The 26,357-nt window shown below is 31.3% G+C and overlaps 1 protein-coding gene across 3 annotated transcripts; it reads right to left on the bottom strand.

Moving 5' to 3' along the window:
- Positions 1 to 268: 268 nt before the first annotated feature.
- LOC123523270 (uncharacterized) lies at positions 269 to 24,287 on the bottom strand. 3 transcript variants are annotated; one of them, XM_053550224.1, is made up of 11 exons: positions 23,814 to 24,287; positions 22,689 to 22,748; positions 21,532 to 21,606; positions 20,934 to 20,975; positions 15,405 to 15,880; positions 14,210 to 14,454; positions 13,568 to 13,679; positions 3,093 to 3,146; positions 2,467 to 2,541; positions 1,453 to 1,552; positions 269 to 386 (listed from the first exon to the last, which is right to left on the bottom strand). In XM_053550224.1, the coding sequence occupies exons 1-11, from the start codon at positions 23,851 to 23,853 to the stop codon at positions 304 to 306; spliced, it is 1,362 nt and encodes a 453-aa protein (XP_053406199.1). In that variant the 5' UTR covers positions 23,854 to 24,287; the 3' UTR covers positions 269 to 303. The 3 variants fall into 3 exon arrangements, 2 of the variants coding, with proteins under 2 accessions (XP_053406199.1, XP_053406200.1); XR_008372181.1 differs by lacking the exon at positions 269 to 386 and adding an exon at positions 3,500 to 3,584 and having other exon boundaries at positions 1,491 to 1,552; XM_053550225.1 differs by lacking the exon at positions 20,934 to 20,975.
- Positions 24,288 to 26,357: the final 2,070 nt, after the last annotated feature.

Below are 26,357 nucleotides of genomic sequence, written 5' to 3'. Positions count from 1 at the left end.
ACAAGAATGTTGATTGTAAACTAGCAAGAAACCATTGAAATTACAGGTCAAAATGTGTTTGAATCTTGCTGGCCTTACTTTTTTTATAATAAATCATTGAACACATTAAGCATTTCTATTTGAAGCATCTGTTACATCCAACTATCTTGTCCACACATCAACTAATCACTCTTGGTACATGTATACTGTGCTATATATGTGACATCCTGGAAACAGCTATACCTTTACAGAGTGTGCAATAAAAATGGATTTCAATCTGAAATCTTTCAAAAATTACAAAAATTACTTTTAGCACAAAACATATTAGTCTTTAGTGTTGAGCACTTTCACTCTGGAAGCTTTCACTCTCTGTTTGACATTGTCCCAGTACCTGACAAGGTAATCACCTGAAAAAGTAAATATGCTGACATAAGAAAAGCATAATTTTCAACAGAAAAATAAAATATAGATTATCCACTAGTATAAAGAATGTTCTGGTATGGGAAAATTGAACAAATTTGATATAGAATTTAGTTTTAATATAACATTATTTCCTTTATATACCACCATTTATCTAGACCAATGGCTGCAAGAATGTAAGAGAGAAACCGACAAATCCCAATAAAAATCAAAATAATTTAATAACAACCAAAAGAAGATAAAACCACTTTGTTAAAAACAAATTATATTTTTTGTGAGAACTGTTTGTTCAAGAAACTGGTAAACCTAATTGTTTTGTTAACTTGATACTTGCATTGATCACATTACACAGGCCATAATAAAGTAATTACTATATTATATTCCAATTTGTCTATAAAAGTGAGCAGGGGAAAAGGATTTTACATTGTTATTTTTGATTTCAGATACATTTTCGTGCTTTAATAAAAAAGTTTTACAATAGAGATAAGTATTTTTTAAATTAATTGAAAATAAACAGCAGATATGCCTTTTAGCATGCCCGCTTGAACCAACAAGGACAGATCAGATCTACAGATGGCAAGGGTGTGAGTTTGATCCGAGGGCGAGGCATATGCCCTTGGTGACGATTAAACAAAAGACACTGTGTCTGAAATAATTTCCTTCTTCACCTCTGATTCATGTGGGGAAATTGGCATTTACTTGTGGAGAACAAGTTGTACACTAACTACGTAAATGTGAGAAGCCATTCAGATGTTTTAAGGAAGGTCGGTGAGTCTACCCAGGTGCTGAGCTCGCTCTGGATGAAATAATGCAAGGAGGGGCAGTTGGGATATTCCACTGCCATCTAAGCTGGAAAGTTACACTATGACCTATGACTGTGTTGATGTGATGTTAAACCCAATGAAATAAAATACACAAAGGCCTGCCGTTAAATAAATGGAATTCTGTTAAAAACATAAGAGTTACATCCAACATAAACAAATATTGCATGCCTTCTGCAATATCAGCTATATTTTCAAGTTTGCAAATGCAGTATGCTTAAACTTTAATTACCATTTGTGTAGATCTTTTCAACCTTGGCATCATTCCACTCTTCCCCATTCTTATCAATCCACAGGGCAGACACACTGTCACCAACACTAAACGATACAGCCTATTAAAAAGAAAATAGAGACTGCATAATATGAACTAAATTTCAAGCCATTTTAATAATAAACATATCTTATGTTGCCAAAAAATCATAAAGTTTTTTTTTCCTAGAAAGTATTACAAGTCCATACATTCATCAAAATTAATGAAGGTAACTCTTGCTCAACATGTCTCCTTTGTAGAAACTTTATTACAAAAAGATATTTTGCAGTCTTCTGTACACTATTTACAATGATTGCAAGTGCCAAAATATTGCTACTGTGACTACATTTTCTAGTACAATAAATAGTCAAGTTATTAAAAGCGCTTTAAATTGTTGAAAGTGTTTTACTTCAACTAGCGTGTAGTTTGCCAAACTTCAATGACTTGTAGAATAATCATCGCTTCATATCTATTATAGAAACAAACTAAAATTGACTTGCATATAATTTTATTATATACCTATATAAATTCTGTAAAAAATTGGCGTGTATTTCACAATTAAATATGAACAGACAGACAAAAATTCTGTATTGTACCTTTTAAATTCCGTATTGTACCTTCCGTATTGTATGCTGCTAGACTTTTTTCATTAATATGCATAACCTGACGCAGTTCTATAAATAGCGCACATAAAAACTTCACTAAGTTCCATTTAATATCGATAAACATTGAAGATTTCGTTCAAGAACAAAACAACAAACAAAATGGTAAAGGTATATAAAGGGTCATTTATTATATACATATTAAGATTATTATAACAGTAGCTGGATCTGGGACTTTGTATTCAGCTCTCGTGGATTTTGCAAGGTCGGATCACACTCGGCGCTTGCGCGCCTCGTGATCTGGCAAAATCCACTCGAGCCGAATACTGCATCCCAGATCAAGCTACTGTTATAATAACCTTAATATGTATATAATAAAGCAGTCCTAACTTACACTGGTGTCATTTACAATAGCAATATCTTCTGTCAGCTTCCTCTTCTTAGTTAACACTGTGCTGGCTTGCTCTTCCTAAATGATAAAGTTTAAAGACATATTTTAATTATTTTCAGGAATAAAACTAAGAAGAAATGTTAATTCTAGAGTTTAAAAATCAACATAGAGGCATCCTTTAACAGTAAATTAGGGAAAAATAGATAAACTAAAAAAGACATGTTAGTAGTATAAGGGCTTCCTTGAATGTTTTTTATGTTTCTCTAATTTCCTATGATGAAGGCTTTGACAAAAGTCTTAAATCAATTATGTTGAATTAAATGACAGACAGACAAGCAAAAGACTGACGTTTTGCTGTAAGTATATATCATAGAACGTTTGCCGGTCAATAGTCAACCCTATTGCCCAATGTCTAAAAGTTTTATTACATGACAAATGAAATATATTCTCATACTGCTTTCTTCTTGAGCGAAACAAACTTTAATGTTGAACTATGCTGCAGTCAAAATAACAACTGTAGGTCTGCTAGTTTATATAAGGAGTCAGATAATAATAAACATTAAAATTATTCATCCTGATAAAACAAGCAGATCTAATAGGTGCTTAAATTTTCAAGTTTTATTTTATACCTTTTGGTTCTCTTTAAGCCTTTTTAACTCGTCCCTCAGAGCACTGTTCTCTGCCTGAAAAAAGCATATATTTTTCAGCGGATGTATTCAGCACAACATATCAATTCTCAATACATGTGTCTAATCTCTCATTATCTTTCTTTTGTCACTTGATATTAAAACTTGCCACAAATCAAAATAATTTTGATTGTTAACCCAAATTAAATGCTTATCACTATAAATGACATGTAAAAAGCATAGACAGCTGAGAGTATTTCTATTTTATGTGTTTCGATTTCACTTTAAAGTGTATTATATTATGAAAGTGAAATATTCTATAGAACATAAATAATTTTTCTCATCCAGATTCTACCAATGGAATATGTTGAACACAATTATTTCTTTTATACTATGACTTTTTCAAGTACTTATTTTACTGATCTCAAGTTCTCGGCATCTGGCTTCTGATGTCGAAAGTTGAAGCCTTATCTCTCTCAACTCAGACAGATCACACTGGAATTCAAGAAAATTGTTTCTACTGTAATGTCATAGAATTAGAAGTAGCAAAATTATATAAAAATACAAGTACTAAAATGTTAAAGAACTTTCTCAATGTTTAACAATTTGAGAGATCGAATTTAAAAACACTTGGCACTTAGAAGTATAATCCAAAGTCAGCTTTGGAATGAAATCTTAAAGTAAGACTTAATGTAATACTGTTAGAACTTGCTGCCAAACACATTTGTTTTTGCTTCATTGTAATTATGTTTATCTGTTTGTTCTCCAACATGTATTCATATTAGATTTTCTATTGTAAGAATCTAGCCCAGAAATGGTCGAATCACTAGTGTAATCAGTATGTAGGCTCAATACATGGGACAATTATAATTGTTTACATAGTACGTAGTGGAAAAAAGGCTGTTACAGATTTAGCCATCAATCTGTATTTGTATAACATGTACTCTGCAGTTTGTCTTCTTAGTAGTAATGTAAAATAGCGCTTCTAGATCAATCTGACCCCATTTAACCTTTTGACCGCTTCTAAAAAAAACAAAAAATAAACAATTTTTCATAGTACTATATGAAAACCTATACTAAAATATGATTAAACACTTCCACCAAATATTTATCAAAATCCTACCACGAAAACAGGGTCAGTTTAACCTCACTTAACCTCTTGTTTCTTTTTTGTAAGTGCACGAAGTTTAAAACCCGGAAGAAAAATTTACATGTTCTTATTAGTTAAAATAATTTATAATAGTTTGTTCATTTTGTTTTACATTATTAACTTTTAGTATTTTATACAGTAAATTATACAACGGTACTTTGTCTTGTAACATTTTAATGAAAAATAAACAATAATATCCACAGAGTGTACTTGTTTTGTCTTGATATTGAACATTGTTGTATTTTACATTTGGTATATACTTAATTACTTCTTCCGGCGGAGGAAGTCCAAATGAATCAAAGTACACATTATTTAAGTAACAAACCCAATGTGTTACAGACCCAACAGAGTCATCTAAATTGATTATTCCGCACTCGTCCTTTACTTTTAATTTTAGTAAATTATTTCTACTAAATACACCCCTAAAGTTTTTAATTTTTAATTGTTTTACCCATCTTTCAATTTCAAAGTTAGAAATAGGTTTGTTTATAAATTTTATTTTTCTTTTACTATAGGAATTCGTCTGTACGGTCTTCGTTGAGAATCAATCTGTATACCCTGGCCATGTCCTTTACCACTTAACAAAGATGTAACCAAAGGTATTCCTAGACTAGCAGCCAACATACCTAAAAACCCGCCGTCTTGTTTTTGTTTTTGTGTTAATTTAATCACCCCAGATCCTACTAGTTGCTTTCTTTGATTAGGTGTAAGACATGGTGATATAACATTTTTCTTATCATTAGCTACTGAAATCATACCATTTCCAAGTATTTTACTAACACCAGTACTGGCCAGTCCAGAAAGGGCCCCAATGCCTAGAGGGGCTAATATTTTTGGAATTATTTTCGCTGCCATTGGAAGAATTGTTTTTCCTAACAAACCAGCTAAAGCTCCTAAAAATCCATCATTTTGACCTTGACTGGACATTTGTTTTTTTTGAAATTGTAATTTCTAATTCCTTCTTATTTTTAATAGACTTTTCAATTTGATTAATTTGTGTTTTTGTTAAAAGTAAAGGAAAGTTTCCACGTAATTGTTCATGTTTTAATCTAAAAGTATGTGGAATTTTATTATTATAAGCTTGTGCTAAATTTTTCTTTTGTCCATTTGTTAGGTTAACTTTATATTCAATATAATTTGATACCATTATATATAATTTATATTTAATTTATTTTTAAACAATAACAAGTTCATTTCCAATAGTATTTATTTCAACTGTTTCCTCATATAATACAATTGCGTAAATACGATATCTTGCAGCGGGAAGTGTATTTAAACGAAAGTGTAATGTAATATGCTTAGGATCTTGTGTTATTACTTCCTTTTTATATTCCAAGTTAAAATGAACAAATCCAAACAAACTTTGAAAATTAAATCTATTTAAGAGACTTCCAGTAGTTTTGTTTATAATAATAATTAATTACATCATCATATATTCTTGATATACTTGTGTATTCTATTTCTGGATAAAAAAAACATTATCAACTTCAAGACGACAGGAGCTTAAAGTGCAATTATCATTTGCTGCATTAACTCTAAATGTATCTAATAAATGTGGGTTATGTTCTTTTGAATTACTTTTATCAGGTCGTTGTAAATAAACAAATACATGTTGTGGTTTTGTTACACCAGCCGTTATTCTAAAAGTTGTATTAATCTGTTGTGAATTAGTTGATTGCGTCATCATTACCCGAAGGTATGACCATCTTGCTTTTGTAAATCTTTCAGCAATTAGATTAAGTCCAAATTCATTGAAAATTAAACGTGAAACCCATAGAAATAATTTTGTTACAATTACTCTACCAGTATCAGCAGCATTAGCTCTAAAAATTAATTCATCATCATCTGTCAGCTGCAATGTTATTTGAATTTGACTTGGAGGTAAAATATTAGTTTCTAAACCCTGAAAAAATGAATAATTATTTAATGGAATTTTAGCATTTACCTCTTTACCACCTTGGATTAATTCCTTTCTAAATTTGAAACCTTTATTATCATCAGCAGCAGCAGTAGCAGCAGCATCTAAATAAATAAACTCATTTGTTCCAGTTGATTTTGCATAATCTTCAGATAGTTCAACCAAACTCTTTACGTTAATTACTTTGTATAAATTATTACAATCATATATAATTTTTACATTTGGTTTAACCACTAACTGATCAATTAATGAAGCCGCATTATTAATTAAAGCAATTTGATCTCCATCAGCATAATTATTACCATTAGCAAGCTTATTTACTTTAAAACTTACTTCAAAATAACCATTAAACCAATCAAAATATGAGCTTCTATCATTAATTGTAATGTGATATCCGTTTTTCTTGTTGCTTAAAATTATTTCCCAAGACAGATATTAAAGCTGTATCTAATTGAATAGGAGTTAGTTCGTATCTTTCACAATATTGTTTTGTTCTAAACATGTATATATTATATATTATTTTATTTTTTATAAATTAATCTGTTAATACTTTCACACTGAGCTGAAGTACCAGATCTTGACAATAATCTATTTAATCTTATATTAATATCCTCCTCTTTATCATTATTATTTTTACTGTTATTATTTTCTTGTAATTCCTTAGCAATTAAATTACCAACTGCCGGAGCAGGTTTCTTTATAAATTTTTCAACAATTTTATTAGCAGCAAAATTTCCAACTTCTGTTCCAACCTTTTTTGTTCCACTTTCAAGTACTGCTTTTCCTGCTGTTTCCAAAGTTTTTTTTCCAGCTGAGCTAATTGAAGATGCAACTCTACTTGAAAACAATTTCGTTAAGGTGTCAAAGATACCTGTGCCGTGTATAATTTCTTCTCCTGTGTGAGCATCAACAAAAATAAATATTCCTTTATTTTTGTCATAAACTTTTTTGTACATTAAATAAAACTAAAATTTATAATTAATTTTCATATTTCTTTTAAAATTAATGTAAAACATGTTTCAACCCCTTTAAAATTAATTATTCTACCAAATATATCTGTAATATATATTCTTATTGAATTTATAATATTTTTATTAATTTCAGAATATCCGACTCTGTTTGGTTCTTTTGTAAAAGGATAAGCTCTTGTTAAATCTGCAGTACTTAAAGCCTAGATAATATAACTGAAATTACCATCAACAAGTGAATTTTCAATAAGATCACAATGAATATAAATTGTATCCACAGAGTTAGTTATATTTGGTGTTGTAGTTCCCCATTCAGTATTTCTCAATTTTTTTTCTCTCAAATCCAAGCAATGTATGAAAATTTGATATTTCCAAATCCAACGTAAAATTATCATGAATTGAAATTAAAACCTTAAAACTACTAAAATCAAATTCCAAACTTATTGGAGCAATGTCTGATTTATCAAATTTATAATCACCATTACTTATTAATGTTTCTCTGATATAATTATTAATATCTGTTAATTCTTTTATTATCATATTCATCACTAATATTATGCCAAGAGTAAGTCATAGTGTTAATACTATCCAAACCAACAACATAAGTTTTATTTTTATCTAAAATTAAAGAACGACTAAATCTGATTGTAAAATCACTCGGAGTATTTTTGTTATCATCTTTAACTGTTTTAGAACTTAATACTTTTTTTTTGTTCCATTTATATATTCAAGAAAAATATTTTTTATATAACATTTCATGCTGTTCTGGTAAGAGTGAATTGATTTTTGATAATTGGTCTACTACCCTAATACCTTCATTTTTTAGTTCTTCATTATTATTTCCAGCATCAATCGAACCACAAATTAACTCCAAGTCATTAACCAATCCTTCTGGATTACATGGACAAACGTTATAACCCTGTCCTCTAATTACTTTTTTAAATTTCATAGATCTTTTATTGATGGGTAATCCTGATTTTTCTGTTAATTCTTTGAATATTTTTCTTGAATGAATTGAATGTTTTTTATTATTGTTATATCTTTTATTAATTAAATCAATTAAATCATTATCTACTTTGTGTTTATTACTTCTTTTCCAGTTATTCTATCCTTATCAATTAATTTGTTTTGACCATAAAGTTTATTTAGATTAATAATTAAATTACCATATTGTCCATTTGGTGAAACTTTATATGAATTATGATATTTTATTCCTTTTCCAAATACTTCTGAGTCATTGATCATTTTTGATAAGCGTTCACCATATATTTAAAGATTTTTTCTGTCTGATTTTAACTCCGAAACATACTCACCTGCAGCCATAGGTTCTGAATCTGAAAATTCAATTTTTTCATCTGGTTCTTCTTTACTATATTTATTTACATTACGAGTACACTTCTTTAATTTTTCGGTAACCTCTTTCCTGTTTTTATCCAATCATCTTTATCTTTGTTTATTGCTAACTCTGATAATACAGGTAAGTTCCAATCTGATAATACATTTTTATCGATATTTATATCTAAATTCGCCTCAAATTCTTCAGTTGTATCATCAGTTATTCCCATCTTTTTTCTTCCATATTTGATCAAGTTTTGATTTAATAACATTTCATTTTTAAGAACTTTCTTATATGAATTTTTGTCTGGATTCATTATTTCTCCTAAAGTGCTAGATAATTTTAGCATAATCATTCTATCTACCTTTCTATTAACCATCTATATATGATATACTTACAGAAAAAAATCTTTAAAAACGCACCTAAAGAAATTATATTGATTTGAGAAATTTGTTTATATTATCTATATCTTTTGAATAAGATTTTAAAGTCATTTTTTTCTAAATTGTTATCAACTGTTAAAATTTTAATACCTTCTTGAGACATTCTGTTTAACCATTCTTCGTGTAATTTGTGTAGTTTTTCTAAATAATCTAAACCAACTTTGTTTTCTTCTGTTCTGTTTCTTTTTTGGAGTCTTTTATAACTTTTGGGTCGGTTTTAACATAAACAAATCCATCACCTGGGTTTTTTTCCGTATGGTTTTATAATATGATCAGTTAAGAAAAGATTGTATACTGCCCACTGGGGGTCATTTATAACACCGTTGTCGTGATGTTGTTTTGTAAAAACGTTACTGTTAGTTAAATAACAACGTTCAAGGACAGAAACACCATCAAACTGTTTAGCAGATCATAACATTTTTATATGACTATTTAATGTTGTTAGCTGAAAAGGAAATAAATATTTGGAAGGTTCTTGAGCAGCAAGTTCAAAAAGGTTATATGAATTATAACTTGGGTCAATAACATTTTGCCATTCGTGAATTGGTTCTGGAATTATATTAAAAGTAGGATTATATTCTTTAATAATATCTAAAAACGTACTTTTTCCTGATGCAATATTACCTTCAACTGATATAATTTTTCTCATTTATATATAAAATACTTATAGAAAAAATCTTTAATAATCTTTAATAATCTTTAATACAGTTCTTCTTCTTTTTTACTTTTATATCCGTTAAGTTTCAATTCCTTCATATGCATTTCAAGAGGTGTTGAATAATTTTTTTCTTTCTGCATTTCTAATAGTATTGTAAAAATATCCTTAATAACTTTATTTGGATCTTCTTAATTTACTTTTCCAATCCGTGCTTTTGTTATTAGTTGTTTTATTTTGTGATGATGTGCTTTTAAAATGAATTTCTTGTCGTCAAGTTTTAGTCTATTAGTAAATATGGTAATTACTGATGGAACAGCGCCAGCAACTGCTACAAATATAGGAATAGCTGGAACAAGTGCTAATCTAGCTGAGCAACCAAAGATACCTGCTGTAATATATAACCCAGTACTTACTCTCCCACAAAATTTATAACTTTTTCTGTAAGCAGCAGCTAATTTAGTTAAGTGAATGATTAACTGATCTATTGTTTCTATTTCATTATTAGAAATTAGATTTTTATAACTCATTTATATAATTAATATTATTAATATTCTTTTAAATTAAATTTCTTCCAGTTCACTAAATGGTACCCAACTATTAAATTTTTCATTGTAACCTTTCCATTTTACTAAAGCTTGTTTTTTCTTATAGTCTCGTCTGATAACTTTTTCTATTCTAAAAACCTTTTGTGTAGTAGGTAAAAGTTCTTGTTCATAAAATGAACCTTGAATTATTTCATCATTTAAATCTTTTATAGTGTATGTTCTGGGATTTGTATTATTAATTTTATAAATTATAAATATCTCCTCTGTCCAGTGTGGTGTATATCCTTTTTCGAAATGTCTTTTCAGTTTGCTTAAGCGAACTCGATCACCAATTTTAAATTTTGCTTTACTCTTTGGTATCTTTAAATTACCATATAAATTAAAGTAAACAGTACCATTATTTAAGTTTTTACTAGCTTCGGTTGGTGTCATTTTTATACTAGAGTGTTTTGTTTTGTTATATTTATCAAACATTTCCTGTAAATTATCTAAATAAGTATAAGTATTATTTGCTGTAAAATATTTCCACATTATTCTTTTTAAACTTCTATTAAATCTTTCTATTACTACAGCCTTTCCTTCATTAAATGTATGATACATATTAATCTTATATTTATTTAAAAATGATTCAAACTTTTTATTATAAAATTCTTTTCTTTCATCCACCCATAAATTTACTGGTAATCGTCCTTCTAAAATTATTTTTTCAAATGCTTCAGTAACAGATTCTCCAGTTTTATTCTTTAATGGAATAACCCAAGCATATTTACTAAATATATCAATAACGGTTAACAAGTACTTTACTCCTTTATTATATTTTGAAAAAGCTTGCATGTCAACTAAATCAGCTGACCAAGTATCATCAATATCATGAACAATCACTCTTCGTTTCCTAAGTTTTCTTTTAATTGGTTTGTGTAATTATTCTGCTAATTCATCGCTCCATGTGATTCCGGGGGTATACTCTACCCCCTTTTCCCTTTTTTTGACTTTTGTCCCAGCCCAAGTTTTGTATTTCGTTTTAATTATAAGTTTCACAACTAAATGTTTTGCAATCTTTTCCCCAAATGTTTTTGATTTAGTTTTATTTAAGTCGGAAAGCATTTGCTTATCGCATTTGTTTTTATTTGTACTAGTATCATTATAGCAGAAGTCATGGGTTTTGCATACTGCATCCAGTTCATTGAAAGGGGGTCCATTATCTAGGGGGTTTCCCGGCCCACAATAGCGAAAACCCGGAAGTGTTTTACCCTTTTTAGGCAATAAAGGTAACATTGCTTTGTGAATATCAATTGCACCTCCAGAACGTTTAACAAATTGTGTTTTTATAATACCACAGGATGCACATTAAGCTCTTAACATAAGTCTACCATTTTTTGTTGTAACATATTGAGGATTTATACTATCAGTAAATTTCCTTTCTTTTACACAATATATTTGTTTTTGATTCATTTCTATTATATGTATTTAAAATTATTAAGAAAACATTTTTACTAAAAAATGGGTTTTGGTAGGACTCGAACCTACGCCCTCCTAAAATTGTGATTAACACAGAATAATGATAATACTTAAATGCTCTAATACCTCAACGCGGTTATGTTGTATAACATTAAAGAACTATGTTCGTAAATGTTGTATAAACAACTGAAACCATTCGACGATGCATGGTTGAACAATATTCAAAAACGTATGTTCAATCATGCATATGCCTATGGCATACTCAAACGGTTGAGTGATTTCAGTTGTTTGTTTGTTAAAAAAGTGCAAAAGCCGTGTTGCGTACATTTATTTTAACCCCGACGCCAGGTAGAATTTATTACGTGCACACCCGACGCCGGGGTGAACCGTTAGTCTTTCCTAAGAGACCTCATCTGTAGGCTTACCATACAGCTGGTTTTTCCTAAATCATCAAACCTGCCCGGTTTTGCAGCCAGAATCACCTTCAACCCCATTGTTCAACCCTCCCGAAACCTTCGAAACAAGAGACAAGAACGAAGTAAGGCATTCAGTGCTATCACGACATTGACGGAAGAATTCTTTATGTGTACAACCAGTCAATGTCATAACAGCAGGCTGTAACCGTTAACAGACAAGACGACCCAGTACACAAACCATACTGCAAGCTACCTTTAAACAGACAAGGAAACGTCAGATAAACTTCCGGAACTAAGCGTAACACAACTCGACTTAATGATATAAAAGTTGAAACTGGTTTTATATAGTGTATATTCTTTATTATAATAATGTTATGGTTTTGAAATTATCATAATTTTATTTTTCATGTGTTATAATTTATTCAATTACTTTTGTTTTTAAATAATAACAACTCCTAAAGTAATTTTATTCTTGCAATATTAATTAAAATAATTTATATGAATTTCAGTTATCAAAGGGAGATGTTATTTGTTTTAAATTTCAATTATTAAAGGGAGATAGATTTGTAAATAACCTGACCTTGTTATATTTGTTATATTTAGCATTTGGTTTTCCCGGTCTGTGTTATTTTTAGTTTGAAATTTTCTTGTTTCATGGATAATTATTAATGTATTTATTGGTACTGTGTACATTTTGTGTCATTTCTAATGTCTTTAACAGTTGTTTTATCTATGTAAAAGGATTACAAAACAAGAAAGTAGAAGAGTGATTTAAACAGAAAATAAATGTGGTCTAAATTCAACCACACTATACTTTACTTCCTGTATGTTATATTAGGCCAAACCTATTCTACATTTTATCTCTCGGTGTACTCTGTTTTCGTGGCAGGATTTGGTAAAAATTTGGCAGAAGTGTTTAATCATATTTTACTATAGGTTTGCATATAGTACTATGAAAACTTGTTTATTTTTTTGTTTTTTTTAGAAGCAGTCAAAAGGTTAAATAAGGTCAGATTGACATAGAAGCGCTATTTTACATTACTACTCTTCTTTTATAGACCTTTGGTAATATACATAAGTAAGCTATTTTCTGCATCATTGTTTCGCTCTCTTTTACTTTGTAACAAAGCGATTCGGCGTCCCATCGGGCTCTTATGTGTACAACAAGAGCAACACATCAAAGGTGTGTGTGTGTTCAGGTTTAATGTATTTTTCAGCAATTTTTCAGTAATATAAACGACGGTGTCTACTTGTAGCGTAGCAGTGAGCACAATGCCCAACTTTATAGTGCTGCCTCACTGGAATATCACGCTATAGACACATGACATGATACCCCACCCAGTCACATTATATTGACACTGGGCTGACCAGTCCTAGCACTATCCCCTTAAAGCTGAGCCCCAAGCAAGGAAGCTGCTAGTACCATTTTTTATGTTTTTGGTATGACACGGCTGGGGATCGAATCCACGACCTCCCCCACTTGAAGCGGATGCTCTACCACTAGGCTACTGAGGCGGTAAAGGTATAGTCATATAAAATTCCATATATATCTGAACAATCAAACAATTATCTTTTTTCCTAGTTACCTTGTCTACTTCCTCCATATTAACATCATCATCATCATTATCATGCTCATCCTCTGACACAGCTATCGGAGGTCTGACCCTTTGTTCACCAACAACCTTTGTGAATACCTCCCTGAAAATGAAAACAAAATCTTTTTATTAATACACACTTTACAATGGCATGTATCATTTGACAGAAAAATGACTTTTCTAATACAAAGAAATAATATCACTGCCTATTGAATAAAAAGATTCTAACAATATTTCATTGTGTTAAACACTTACCTATGAATTAAAAGCATTTACACTGCAGTCCAGTGTTTCTGCAACTGACTATGGAAACATAATTTGTGCATTTGTGCACCATAAAATACCCCAATTAAAATTTACAACCATCTCTTGGAAAAATCCCTAGGTAGGATTGCTTTAAATGTAGCATGTCGAGTTACCAAGGAAGCTTCTGGCATTGCAGTGGCTTTGGTAATGTACACTTAAATTTCTTTGAAACTAAAAAATACTTACATTCCTATGCATGAGTTGCCCTTAATGTAGGTTACGTACCGTTCCAACTGAGATACACTATTATTAATTAATTCTTACAATAGAGTGTGCTATTACATAATGTCATTTAACAATTCATAATTTTCCTCTTCGATTACTTACACTTTTTTCTTGAAAGCTGTGTAACCCTCATTAAGCAACACAGCTAGACAAGTAACCTGGTCTTCTGTATCTTCTACTCGCATCCACCCTTTGAAAAAGGTCTGTCCAATCGGCTTCTTATTTGCCTTCAGAATACGGCCATTGCTCCATGCCTCATCTATTTGCAGAATTTTCTCGTATAAATCCTCACTCAATCTAGCAACCGCCAAATGATGTTTCAGGTTGTGGGAAACTTGCCTAATTTTCTGGAACAGAATTTTTAATTCATTTTATTAAATCTTCTGTATTTTTTTGTAATCTGATATTATTAAATTAGTCAGTCTAGCAATGTTTAAAACCTACAGACAATTACAATTAATTTTGGCAAAATTAATCTGAAATGTTTCCTATTAAAGCCAAAAAGTGATAATCAAATGTATGCTCCAATAAGGCGTAAATAGATGTGTTTCCGGTATCCCGACCTACCCTAAATTTTTGGCTTGACCCTAAATGTTTTTATGGCCTTGAAGAATAATTTTTCAACTTTTTGACAAAAAGTTGCCAAACTGCACTTTTTATGCTTTAAACATGGTCAGTGATATTAAAAATCAACTTCCTGATGCTCTAAAGGCATAACCCTCTTATTTGTATTCATTTTTTGACACAAAAATATTTTCCGAAAAGTCTCCCTTTAATAAAAAAAAAAAAATAATAAATTTCCGACCTACCTACCATAATTTTTTAGCATGTTACCGGAAACAAAGAATTTGTTTTTTAGGCCTAAATATAAAGTGCAATATAACTTACACCATATTGGATTACAATGTTATGTTAAACTGTCAATCTAAAAAAAAACAAAACAATTTCATCTCAAAATGATCAAACACTGCAAATTCTGTGCAATGTTTGCTTTAATTTTATTCATCAACTAACTTTCTACAGATGCCTTGCTTTTGCAACAGCTATAGAAATCTATCCACATTTAAAGAAAGTGTTTCTGCAATATGACTAAGTCTTGTCAACAGAGTGACTATGAAAACCATCTCTATCGACGATATTTGTTCAGCATTTTCGAACGGAGACAGATCACAACATTACTGTTGGAATGACAAAATGCTCTGTAACTGTTCTAATGATGAGTCTTACTAACATAAAACATACAGTTTTTATTGTAAAAAAAAATTACTAAAGGATATCAAGAATCTGAATCAATTACCTCATATCCAAAAACTGTCTTCAGCTTGATTTTCCATACTCTTATGTCAGCTGGGCTCATTTGGGAACATGGCATCATGGATCGGATTAGTCTCACTTTCTCAATGAATGACAGTTCTTTTGACAGGGTATTGACTTCATTGTGATGAACTCCAAGTTGAAGTGCATCTTCAGTAGACAGCCCAGCATAAATCTGCATCTTCACAAGTTTCGAGTGCAACAAACCCTTACGATTCAAACTCTGTAGTGCTGTCCTGCTATGGTTACCTCCTAAAACTTGCACTTCACACATTCCAGGTGAGGATAGAACAGATATATCTGTACCTACAGGGACACTTCCAACCATAATGGATATCTGACCTTGTTGTTTGAGGAAAGACTTTTCTAATACGCTCACATGATTGAAGTCAAGTGGTCTAACACACACATCGTCAGCTGGCTGTACTAGGTTATCTATATGCACCAAAACACAGTCATCTGAAAAAAACAACAGACAGACCATATAGAATATAAGCTTTCCTGTCAATTTTGAAAGAATTTGAGACAATATTGACAAAAAGCATGTATTTGTTTTCTTCAGTGCATGGTCATAAGGCCAGAGTTTTTTTTTATTTTTTGTTACTCGGATTCTTGGCAGAAAAATGTTGACAGTAGGAGGGGGTAAATGCACTTCTTTAAACAACAGGTGACATCGACGGTGTCATTTGAAAATCCAAATTAATTTTTAGTGTTTTCCCTTCCTTTTCTTAATCAAAAATGCAGAAAAATGAAATTTTCAGACCAATTTAAGTAAACAACATTCTTGTCGATATGTGATTAAAAGCTTTATCGGATGACTCCTTTGTTCTACAGCACTTTGTTTTTCCTTAGGTAACCTCAATATACCTCTTCCTGTCTCATATTTCATTTCCCTAATGCATGTCAAATTCACATTCAATGTTGCCATTGCTATTTACATTGGCTAGCATACATCTAGCATATATCTGAGCCACTGTAAAGTTTTTCATGTTTTCATCTTCTTGGTCTTTGCAGAATTTGTGTTTCATGGTTAAATTGTCGATATTCGGGATTTCAGTTTTTCATTGCATATTGTTTACATATGGAAATGTTTCATTTGAAAGGAAATGGTGCCTATATGACACTGACAGCAAATATTAGAGTTATCGTCATCAGAACTCAGCAAAAACAACAATCATTGCTCTAATTCTTTTTTTTCAATTTCATTGTGTTTTTTTACGAAAATGACAGAAAATTAGACAGGAGGGTCTAAGTAACATAAAAAAATCAACATACTCTGGCCTAAACACATGCAAAATTTTAAGATATAGTCTCATCTGTGAAAGACATTTGATCAGAACAAATACACATTTTCTCTTTATTCAGTTACAAACCCTTTGTTTGATTTTTTAATGTGAAAGTTTCATATATATTTTATTATTATTATTATAATAATTTTAGTAAAAAGGTAAACTTAAAGAGTTATATGTGTTAGCATAAATTCATATAATAAATCCAAGAAAAATATGTCAAGCACATCTTTTCTTCATGGACTGGGTGGTGGTTTGGAGTCAATATTTTAAGTTTAAATAAAAAACTAAACAGTAATTGAAATACGTAAGGAGTGGAAATGCATTAAAAAGAGCTTAGTATGGATTACACTGAAAAATGGTCCCCAGATCCATGCATATTTCTAAAACGAAAATTGTGAAAAGTATCATCATTTTAAATGGTCAAACTTAAAAAGATATTACAAAATCTTTCAAAATACCCATTGTACATGACGATGTTCAGCACAACCATCGAAACGAAAATATCTCTTTATGGGTCGTTTTGATGTTGAGTCAAACGTTATTAATTAATTTTAGTTCTTTGTATAAAGATATATGATGATTCCGTCCAAAACGGTTTTTTTTATAATTATGCTATGCATGCAAACCTGATTTTCCTTGTATAAGGGTAATTTACCTCGATAAACTAAAGCTATTTGCGTTGTTGATGATATATTCAGGGCAGTGCATCATTGCCGTGCATAATCAATTTGCGGAGCTGATATGACTCATGTGCATTCCTACATAAATATCAATAAATGCTATTGTTTGACATATGTACAGGTGCACATATGTGATTCCTTATTTCAAATAAGCTCTAAGTGTTAACATTTTCAATCTTTTGAATTATTATATAATTAAGCCGTACAATAAATGTCATTGTGAAACACAGTTTTACGTGTATGGAACCAACTGATTTTATTTTTTCAGACAGAATTAAGCAGACGCTTATAAATCCGAAATATACCAAGTAATCCTTTAACTTCTAAATGTGACCTTGACAATTGAACTAGAACATCTTGCGCATAACACGCTGTGTCATTATGTTAAACATTTATGCCAAAATATTTAAAATCCCTTCATGGATAGCAGAGTTATGGACCTTAGAGCTAGGGCTCTAGCGCATGTCATGTCATTTCATTATTTTAAACATTGTTTTTCCTTCAATTTAGTGAGCATTAAACATGATTTTCAATGTTGCTTTTAGAAGTATACTTTTAAAGAATGTCAGATGCGGAATTTGTTTTTACTGCTGAAGAAATAAAGCTGGTTTCAAATAATAATGTTTTGAGGAAATGTCCTTAGAAAAATCCAGTTTAATGCAATTATAACACCTTGTGAATAACATACAATTATACAATTTTCTTTGTTTTAATATTGCTGCAATTCAACAATAAGGGTAAACTTTTGTGCACTGTGAAGTGTATTGAAACTTTCATCAATATTTCTACAGTATTGTTGAGGCCAAAGAGGTTAGCTTGGGTGGTCAAAGCACAACACATTCAAATTGCAGGTTTCATCAAATTTTGTGGTGACATCTTTTCTATAAAACCATATGATGCATTAATTGAAGCTGTCCTACAAATACTTACTAAGATAAATCTTTTTTTTTTAATCAGGGGGTGTAATCCTGCATTGGTAAATGCATGTAGAAGATAGTATTAAATGCGAACACTTGAAATCCTTTTATAAATATGTGTCAGACATTATAAACACTAGTTTCAAATTATTCAATAAATGCATTGTCAGTTGAGGCTGAACAAAATGAAAATGAAACAACAGGCAAGAGATATAGCTTGTTTAAACTTTAAAGGTTTGAACAATGCTGATCTGAGGTCAAAATCTTTGCAAAATACTTGTCATCCTCAATCCACAGTAAACTTTTTGTTTTTTTTAGATATTAGAGAATATTCATTCTTCTGAAATACTATTTAAGTTTATCCTTGCCTACATTTGCTTATGTTTTTTTTCTGGTGATTTATAGGTTTTCCCAGACTTCATAAATGATGTCACAACTTGTAATATAAGTAAAGATCTTTTCCTCAGGTTGTTAGATATACCACTGTAGGTTTATCAAATCATAAAAGTTTATTATCTGAATTAGTTGTAGGCTTTTTTTTTTGTAAGGTAAAGCTTACCTAGCCCTTTAACCTTAATTGTAAGACAAAGTAGGTATGTTAATGAACAAGAGGGCCAAAATGGCCCTATATCGCTCACCTGTTATCATTGCACTTAAGGACAAGAAGGTCAAAAAATCATAATCAAGATCAATCAAAATAATTATTAGACAAGAGGGCCATGATGGCCCTGTGTCGCTCACCTGAGTACTATTGCTCAAAATGATATGATCGTTTCAAACCAATCTCATTAGAAGCTGCTAAGGTGTATTCATTTAGATAAATAATAAAGGAGGTAATCTGTCATAAATTCAGTCAATATGTATCTTCACTGATTGTCCAAGTTCATCTGTTGACATAAATGAAATTTCAGATCAGTATATTCATTAGTTATGGAGATATAGCCATTTTAATTTGAAATAAAGGGAGGTAATTTGACATAAAATCAGTCCATAGTTATCTACCCTGTTTGTCTCAGTCCAACTAATGACAATAATGAAATTTCAAATAAGTCCTTTAATTACTTACTGATATAAATCCATTTTGATTACAATCAGGGGAAGAAATAAGATATAAAATAACTCGATTGGATCTGACAGGTTTGTCATGGAATCCAAGATTTATTGTTGTTGAAAATATATTGGAAGTTTGTATCAAATCAAAACGTAAATGAAGTCTCTATATGGCTGCAAAAGCCAAAATAGCCAATTTTGGACATTTAAGGGGCTATAACTCTGGAACCGATGATAGAATCTGGCCAGTTCAAGAAAGGACCCAAGATCTTCTGGTCATACAAGTTGTGTGCAAGTTTGGTTAAAATCAAATCATAAATAAAGCTGCTGTTATGCAAACAAGGTCAAAATAGCTGATGTTGGCCCTTTTAGGGGCCATAACTCTGGAACCCATAAAGGAATCTGGCCAGTTTAAGAATGGAATCAAGAACTTATAGTGACACAGGTTTTTGCGCAAGTTTGATTAAATTCAAACCATAAATGAAGCTGATATTGTGCAGACAAGGTCAAAATAGCTAATTCTGGCCCATTCAGGGGCCATGACTCTAGAACCCATAACGGAATCTGGCCAGTTCATGAAAGGAACCAACACCTTATGGTGATACAAGTTGTGTGCAAGTTTGGTTAAAATAAAATTATAATGCAGCTGCTATTGTGCAGACCAGGTCAAAATAGCTAATTCTGGCCCTTTCAGGGGCCTTAACTCTGGAACCCATGATGAAATCTGGCCAGTTCAAAAAAGGAACCAAGACTCACGATGATACAAGTTGTGTGCAAGTTTGGTAAAAAGTCAAATCATAAATGAAGCTGCTATTGTGCAGACAAGGTCAAAATAGCTAATTTTCGCCCTTCAGGGGCCATAACTCTGGAACCCATAATGGGATCTGGTCCATACTGATTCAAGAAAGGAACCAAGATCTTTTAGTGATACAAGTTGTGTGCAAGTTTGTTAAAAATAAAATCATAAATGAAACCACTATCGTGCAGACAATAAATTGTTGATGCACAAAAATAGCAATTTCTGGCCCTTTAAGGGTCAATAATTCTAGAACCCATGATGGGATCTGGCCAGTTTTTGAAAGGAACTGAGATATCATGCCAAAACAAGTTTTGTATAAGTTTGATTAAAATGGCTTGCAAAATGTTGTCTCTATCTTGTCACAAGAAATTGTGGACAGACGAACTAAGGGAGATCACAAAAGCTCACTCTGTCACTACGTGACAGGTGAGCTAAAAATAGGTGAAAGAAATATCTTTCGCCGGATGTGAATGATGATAATGATGAAACATTTTTCAAATCTAAAAAGTCCATCAAGGTAATGCAATAATAGATCAAGTGCAAGTGCATCAAATGCATCTGGCTACAGCTGCCATATACACAATATGGTAAAGTTAAATGAAATGATGAAAATTAAAGACATTCAATATGCCATACATAGTAAGGAATACATGCTTACTGCTATCATTCTCAAATTAATGCATGGCATACTGAATTCCTTACTCATATTTCAACACAAATATGGCTTATTTATACTTTAACACATTTATCTGGAATAATGATAAAAAAACTTACGGAGAAGATTCTCTTTGGTGTCAAGCCTTGGGGTATCCCTCACTGAAGAGAAAATAGAAGTATGATAAATAAAACATTTAAAATAACTTAAACAACAAAGCATAAAAGTATTCATTAACAAGAATTATTGTGATTAACACCAAGTATACTGTTTTTTCTTACACTGGAATTCTACCCTACTGTCAACTTGTGTAACACAGTCCATAACAGTGTAAACATGCTTTACCTAGTGATTTCATGGAGACAAATATTCTGACCAATTTTCATTAAGATTGGACCCAAATATATGAGGTCTCTTTAGTGTAAACAAACATTTTAGGGTTCAATCAGGGGCCGTAACTTTGGAACCTATGATTGGGTATGACAGTCTATTCATCATGGATCCACATACATATAGGTGGTTGCAAGTGATCCCGACCTTTGAGCTAAGGTTTACGAGCCAAAGTCACAAATACAAGTATGTCTATGTTGCCTTGACAAACTTAATCTGAAATATTTTTTCTTTCAACTTTAAAACTGAAAAGGTATAAAAATTAGTCACAGCTGTAACAGTGATTTAAGCAGAGGCTTTGTTCATGATTTTATGTGATATTCATACCTGATTGATCACTGTTCAGTTGCCTTTTCTTCTGACTCACAGGGGTTGTTGAAAATGAGACATGTTTATCAGGAGCTGCAATAAAAGATATAAAATGTACTACCTATACTAGAATTTATTACACCATATTGATGATCTGTTAGAGAACGAAACCTTTCACTACACTGAATTGGTTTTCTGTCAAATTTCAAAATGTGAAAGAATTTGTAACTGTTGATACCCTAAATATTCCACAGAACATATGACATCAATGACAGGTTACGCTAAGGCCTAAAAAAATTTGTTTCCGATAACATGCTAAAAAAATTAGGGTAGGTAGGTCGGAAAAAAAAATTCTTTTGGATTTTTTTTTGTTATGGGAGACTTTTCGGAAATTACTTTTGTGTCAAAACATGAATGCAAATAAGGGTGCTATGTCTTTAGAGCATTAGTAAGTTGATTTCCAACATCGCTGGGCACGTTAAGCATATAAATGCAGTTTTTTCAATTTTTTGTTAAAAAGTTAAAAAAAAATATTCTTCAAGGCAAAAAAATTTTTTAGGTTGAATTGAAGTTTGGGTAGGTTGGGATACTGGAAACAAACAATTTTTTTCACGCCTAAACCGATTATAATGAGGATATTAACATCGCAGCCTGGCAAAAGTGACCAAAGTTGTAATTCAAAGAAAACACATTATTTAGCAAGTTATTACCAGTGGTACTTGTCTTAAGGGAGAATGTATATAAACAGATATTTATTTTTAATAGCAGGGAAAATGGTTGCCTTATTTATTTTGTATCCATAAATCTGACCACTTTGTCATTTACCTATAAACAAAACAGCAGCCGCCAGGACTTAAAGCCATAATCTTTGCTCGATATAAAATCACTGGTAGGTTAATGTTCTTTAAAGCAAAAAAATGATGGCATGTACATTTTAAACACTCAGGTACAGTAGGATTTGCTTCAGATGTTATTTTGTTCTCAGGAGGGTGTAGCCAGTGTTGCTTTATTTTTCCATTGCTGCTCTTGAGCAGACTCAATCAAACCATTGTCTGCAATTTTCACTTTTTGCCTTGTTCTCGAAGCTTTGAGGGATCTTCTTTCCAGATTATATTTAATGTAATTTTCAATCTTTTTAATTTATACTTAACAAGTTTGAATATACATATACTCACTTTTACATCTGGAATATTCTATAACTTCATCTACTTCATCATCAGGACCTGGACTTGTTTCTGCAATAAAAACAACACAATTAACTTTTGAAAAACATCGTTTTGTCAAAGGATGTCTAACAGCATGAACTGTAAGGATTAGCTGTCCAGTATAAAGGTCACTGGAATCTCTTAATAAAATCTGGAAAGTAGATCCCTCGGAAGCACCGAGAACAAGGCAAATAGTGAAAATTGCAGATTAAGCCTTAAGCCTTTTGAAGACATTTAAACACATACAAGTTTGGAAATTTTGTAACCTCTCAGACATTAGGTTCAAATTTGCTATGCAAATTTAACCTTAGTAAATTTCCACATCATCTGAAATCTGTTAATGATGCACATTGAAAAACAATAAAATAACATTGTGCTATACACACAATACTGGTATGTTTGGATTAAAATTTGCTTATATAAAAATCTACAGCTGCTACATTTATAATTAAAAAATCTATTTTAGTAACATTTTATTTTTAAATTGATGGGAAATTTAAAGCAATGAAACACTTCAATCAGATTAAATGGAAGTCATTCAAAAGAAAATACACTAACAATTTTTAAACTCACTGCCGGGTTCACTAAGATTCTTGAGTATACTAGTAAATGTTATGTTGCAAACCAGTATGTATACTGGATGAAAAAAGTTAGTCAGTACAATATTTTAGAGTGGACAGGAAAAATCCATGTTCACATTTAACCTCTGGGAGTGTCCTTGACCTTTGATGTTCTACAAGGATAATCATCTCATTATGTCTGAAAACTGATGGATAACAGAATCACAGTCTCAACAGTATTAATTAATAGTACGAGAAAAGAAAATATAATGATCTTTGTCCTCCTAGTGCGACCTTGACCTTTTAGCTTAGGATGTGGGTGTTAAACATGTATGTCATCATATTCTGAGAAACATTTGTGCCAAGTAATATTAAAATCCTAGTAATAAACCAGACACATTGTGCAGAGAAGGATGGATGGAATGATGGATGTATGGAAAATAACAATCCATTTAGTCCCAGAAACTGGTTGACAACCAGTTTTGCACAGATACAATAGACCTATAACCAATAATTGTTATCAATTTATAAATACCTCCTATCCACGTCTGAATGAACTTTGTTCTAGAAGTCATTTCAACAGCCGTTCTAAACTTCTCCGACACACTATTGCTTGAAAACTTAAATTCTTTCAGGCTCAGTACAAAGGATGTGACCACTGTCAGTACCTAGATATAAAAAAGAAGGAAATAATTTTGAATGGTATAATTAATATATAATTTGGAAATCATGTCTTCTCTTGATATTTATAAATTATGTAGTATACAGTCAGCTTGAACCTAGACACTAAAACACCAGCTGCTGTGCAAATTAACAACTGAAACCAAGGTGCATGTTTAAGATTTCCCTATATAAAGATATTATTTCTCAGCTATAATCAAGCAGTATTAATATTATATGTCAGAAAATTGAGTTATGAGGTACATTCCATATTGACATGCACCATCTTTATTTTCAAAATTATTGTATCTAACCACATTGTGTTGCCTGATTTTTCATCTCTTTTTGGCAATATATATAGTTAGTAGGACAGAAGTGATAACATTGTCACATATTAATACTTGTTAAACCATAAATTACCATGGTAATAAAATGTCAATTTCGACTGTATAAATAAAGGAACTGAATCACAATATTAAAACCATTCAAAAAGTTGTGATTTTCTGTTCTGAGAAAAAAACACTATTTAATCTAACTGCAAACTGAATCAGTAGGTTCTACAAGTTCATCAAAGATTATAACTGTTTCATTTTTCTGCGAAGTATCAAACACCTTTATGTATCAATACTGGGGGAGATCCAAGATTTCTTTTGAGCGGGGTCCAAAGGGGGTTGGTGTGAAGGGGGGTACGGGAGACTCCCCCTTTTGCTCAGGGTCAAAAAAGAGCAAATTTTCAGCATTTGAATTTAAGAGTAAAAATTATTAAAAGGTGTCACAAGTTGACATACGGGCCTTATTTTATCTGTAGTGTAGATGCAGGTATTGCATCATCATCTTGTACATTTTTGAGTTATTGAGGTAAATGTCAGATTTCACGCATGAAATACCTCTCATGTTTTTCTGTATTTCATAACTTAAATTTCCATGTAAATTTCATTAAATTCTGTTCAGTAATAAGAAAGTTGATATTTTATAAACTTCAGTAATTCATGTTTTTATCCCCAAAACCACTATAATGGGCCTCAAATTGTCAATTTCAATTCGCGCCAAAGTAGTTAGATTTCCCGGCTATATCGTGAATCCCGTGAAAATGACAATAGTCATAGCTCACGGCTTAGCCGTGAATCCCATGAAATTTAGTATTTGGCGAGACATTATCCTTTAAATAGACTGGACTAGATATGCCTTGCGCACACCACCTTCCGACATTATAGACGAATCTATGTCTGAATTATTTTCATGCTAGAAATTTATGCTCGATCGAGGTAAGAAATTTATTTGTTAGATTTTTGTATGATTTTTGCATTACGATTTTTTTTTTTGGTAAATTTTTGTTCATTCTACAGAATTCTGTAACATTTACTTTTCGGCATGTGATTTTGGCTAGTTTCGGTATATCAGGATAATTTATTAAATTTTTCAGACTTTTGTAAATTATTTCGAAAGAGGAATCTAAAATGTTTCGTTCATATAAGATGTAAAATTTATACTGAAATTTGTATCGTGATAATTGTAAAGCACTGTTTCAAAAACTTATGTCAAACATTTTGTTAATTATGGAACGCCATTACTGCATTGTATTGTTATGTATCAATCTATATGGCAAGTCTAGTACCATGTATGTAATATATTATTGTTATATGAAATTGTGTGCCAGTCTATTGCATACACATACAATGTCCGTTTTAGTGTATGGCATTAGATATTATATGGATGCCAACTATCATATAACGTTTGATTTACATTGCATTTTGTTAATTTGTAGTTGTAAATAATGGCTGCAGTTTATCGTTTCCATTACTATAATGTTTCATCATATACTTTTCATATCATTTCATACTTTAACTTTAGTCTTTTAAGTAAGTAATTTTTAGTAATAATGAAAGTAATTAGTGACGTATTTTAATCACGTGACGTATGAACTTAGTAGCACATATATTTTGTATAAGTAGCACGTATTATTTTTGGGAGCCTACGGAGGTATAGTGTACCCAAAGGAGCAGTTTTATGCCCTGACTTATTTGTTTTGCTATGGTGCTTACCATATGTTATATATTTTAGCTTCTTCCGCCAGACGATTTTACCTGGTGATGTCAAAACCCGGAAGTTCAATGCCCGAGGTTCACTTGTCTTCACTCGCCAGGATGTGATTTTTCCCAGCGCAGAGCTTTCGTCCCATGGTAAACCGCAAAGACGCTGATTTTTGTTATCTTCTGATGTCAGCTCAGGGATGCAATCACCTACCACCATAGGGAGCCAACACGGAATCAACGTATTCACGGTTTAAAGGGACTGGATTAGAAGATATGTTGTCATATATTGTTTGTGCTACTTAAAGTTTGCAATTAAACTAAAGAACTGTACCACGTCACATTAGAATGGAACTATACGAACTTTGTATCTGGTGATACTGAACTTT

The sequence above is a fragment of the Mercenaria mercenaria genome, chromosome 8 (assembly GCF_021730395.1).
Source record: "Mercenaria mercenaria strain notata chromosome 8, MADL_Memer_1, whole genome shotgun sequence".
Classification (NCBI taxonomy): Eukaryota; Metazoa; Mollusca; class Bivalvia; order Venerida; family Veneridae; genus Mercenaria; species Mercenaria mercenaria.
Note: the sequence above shows the minus strand (reverse complement) of the source record. Positions and strands in the feature narration are given on the sequence as shown.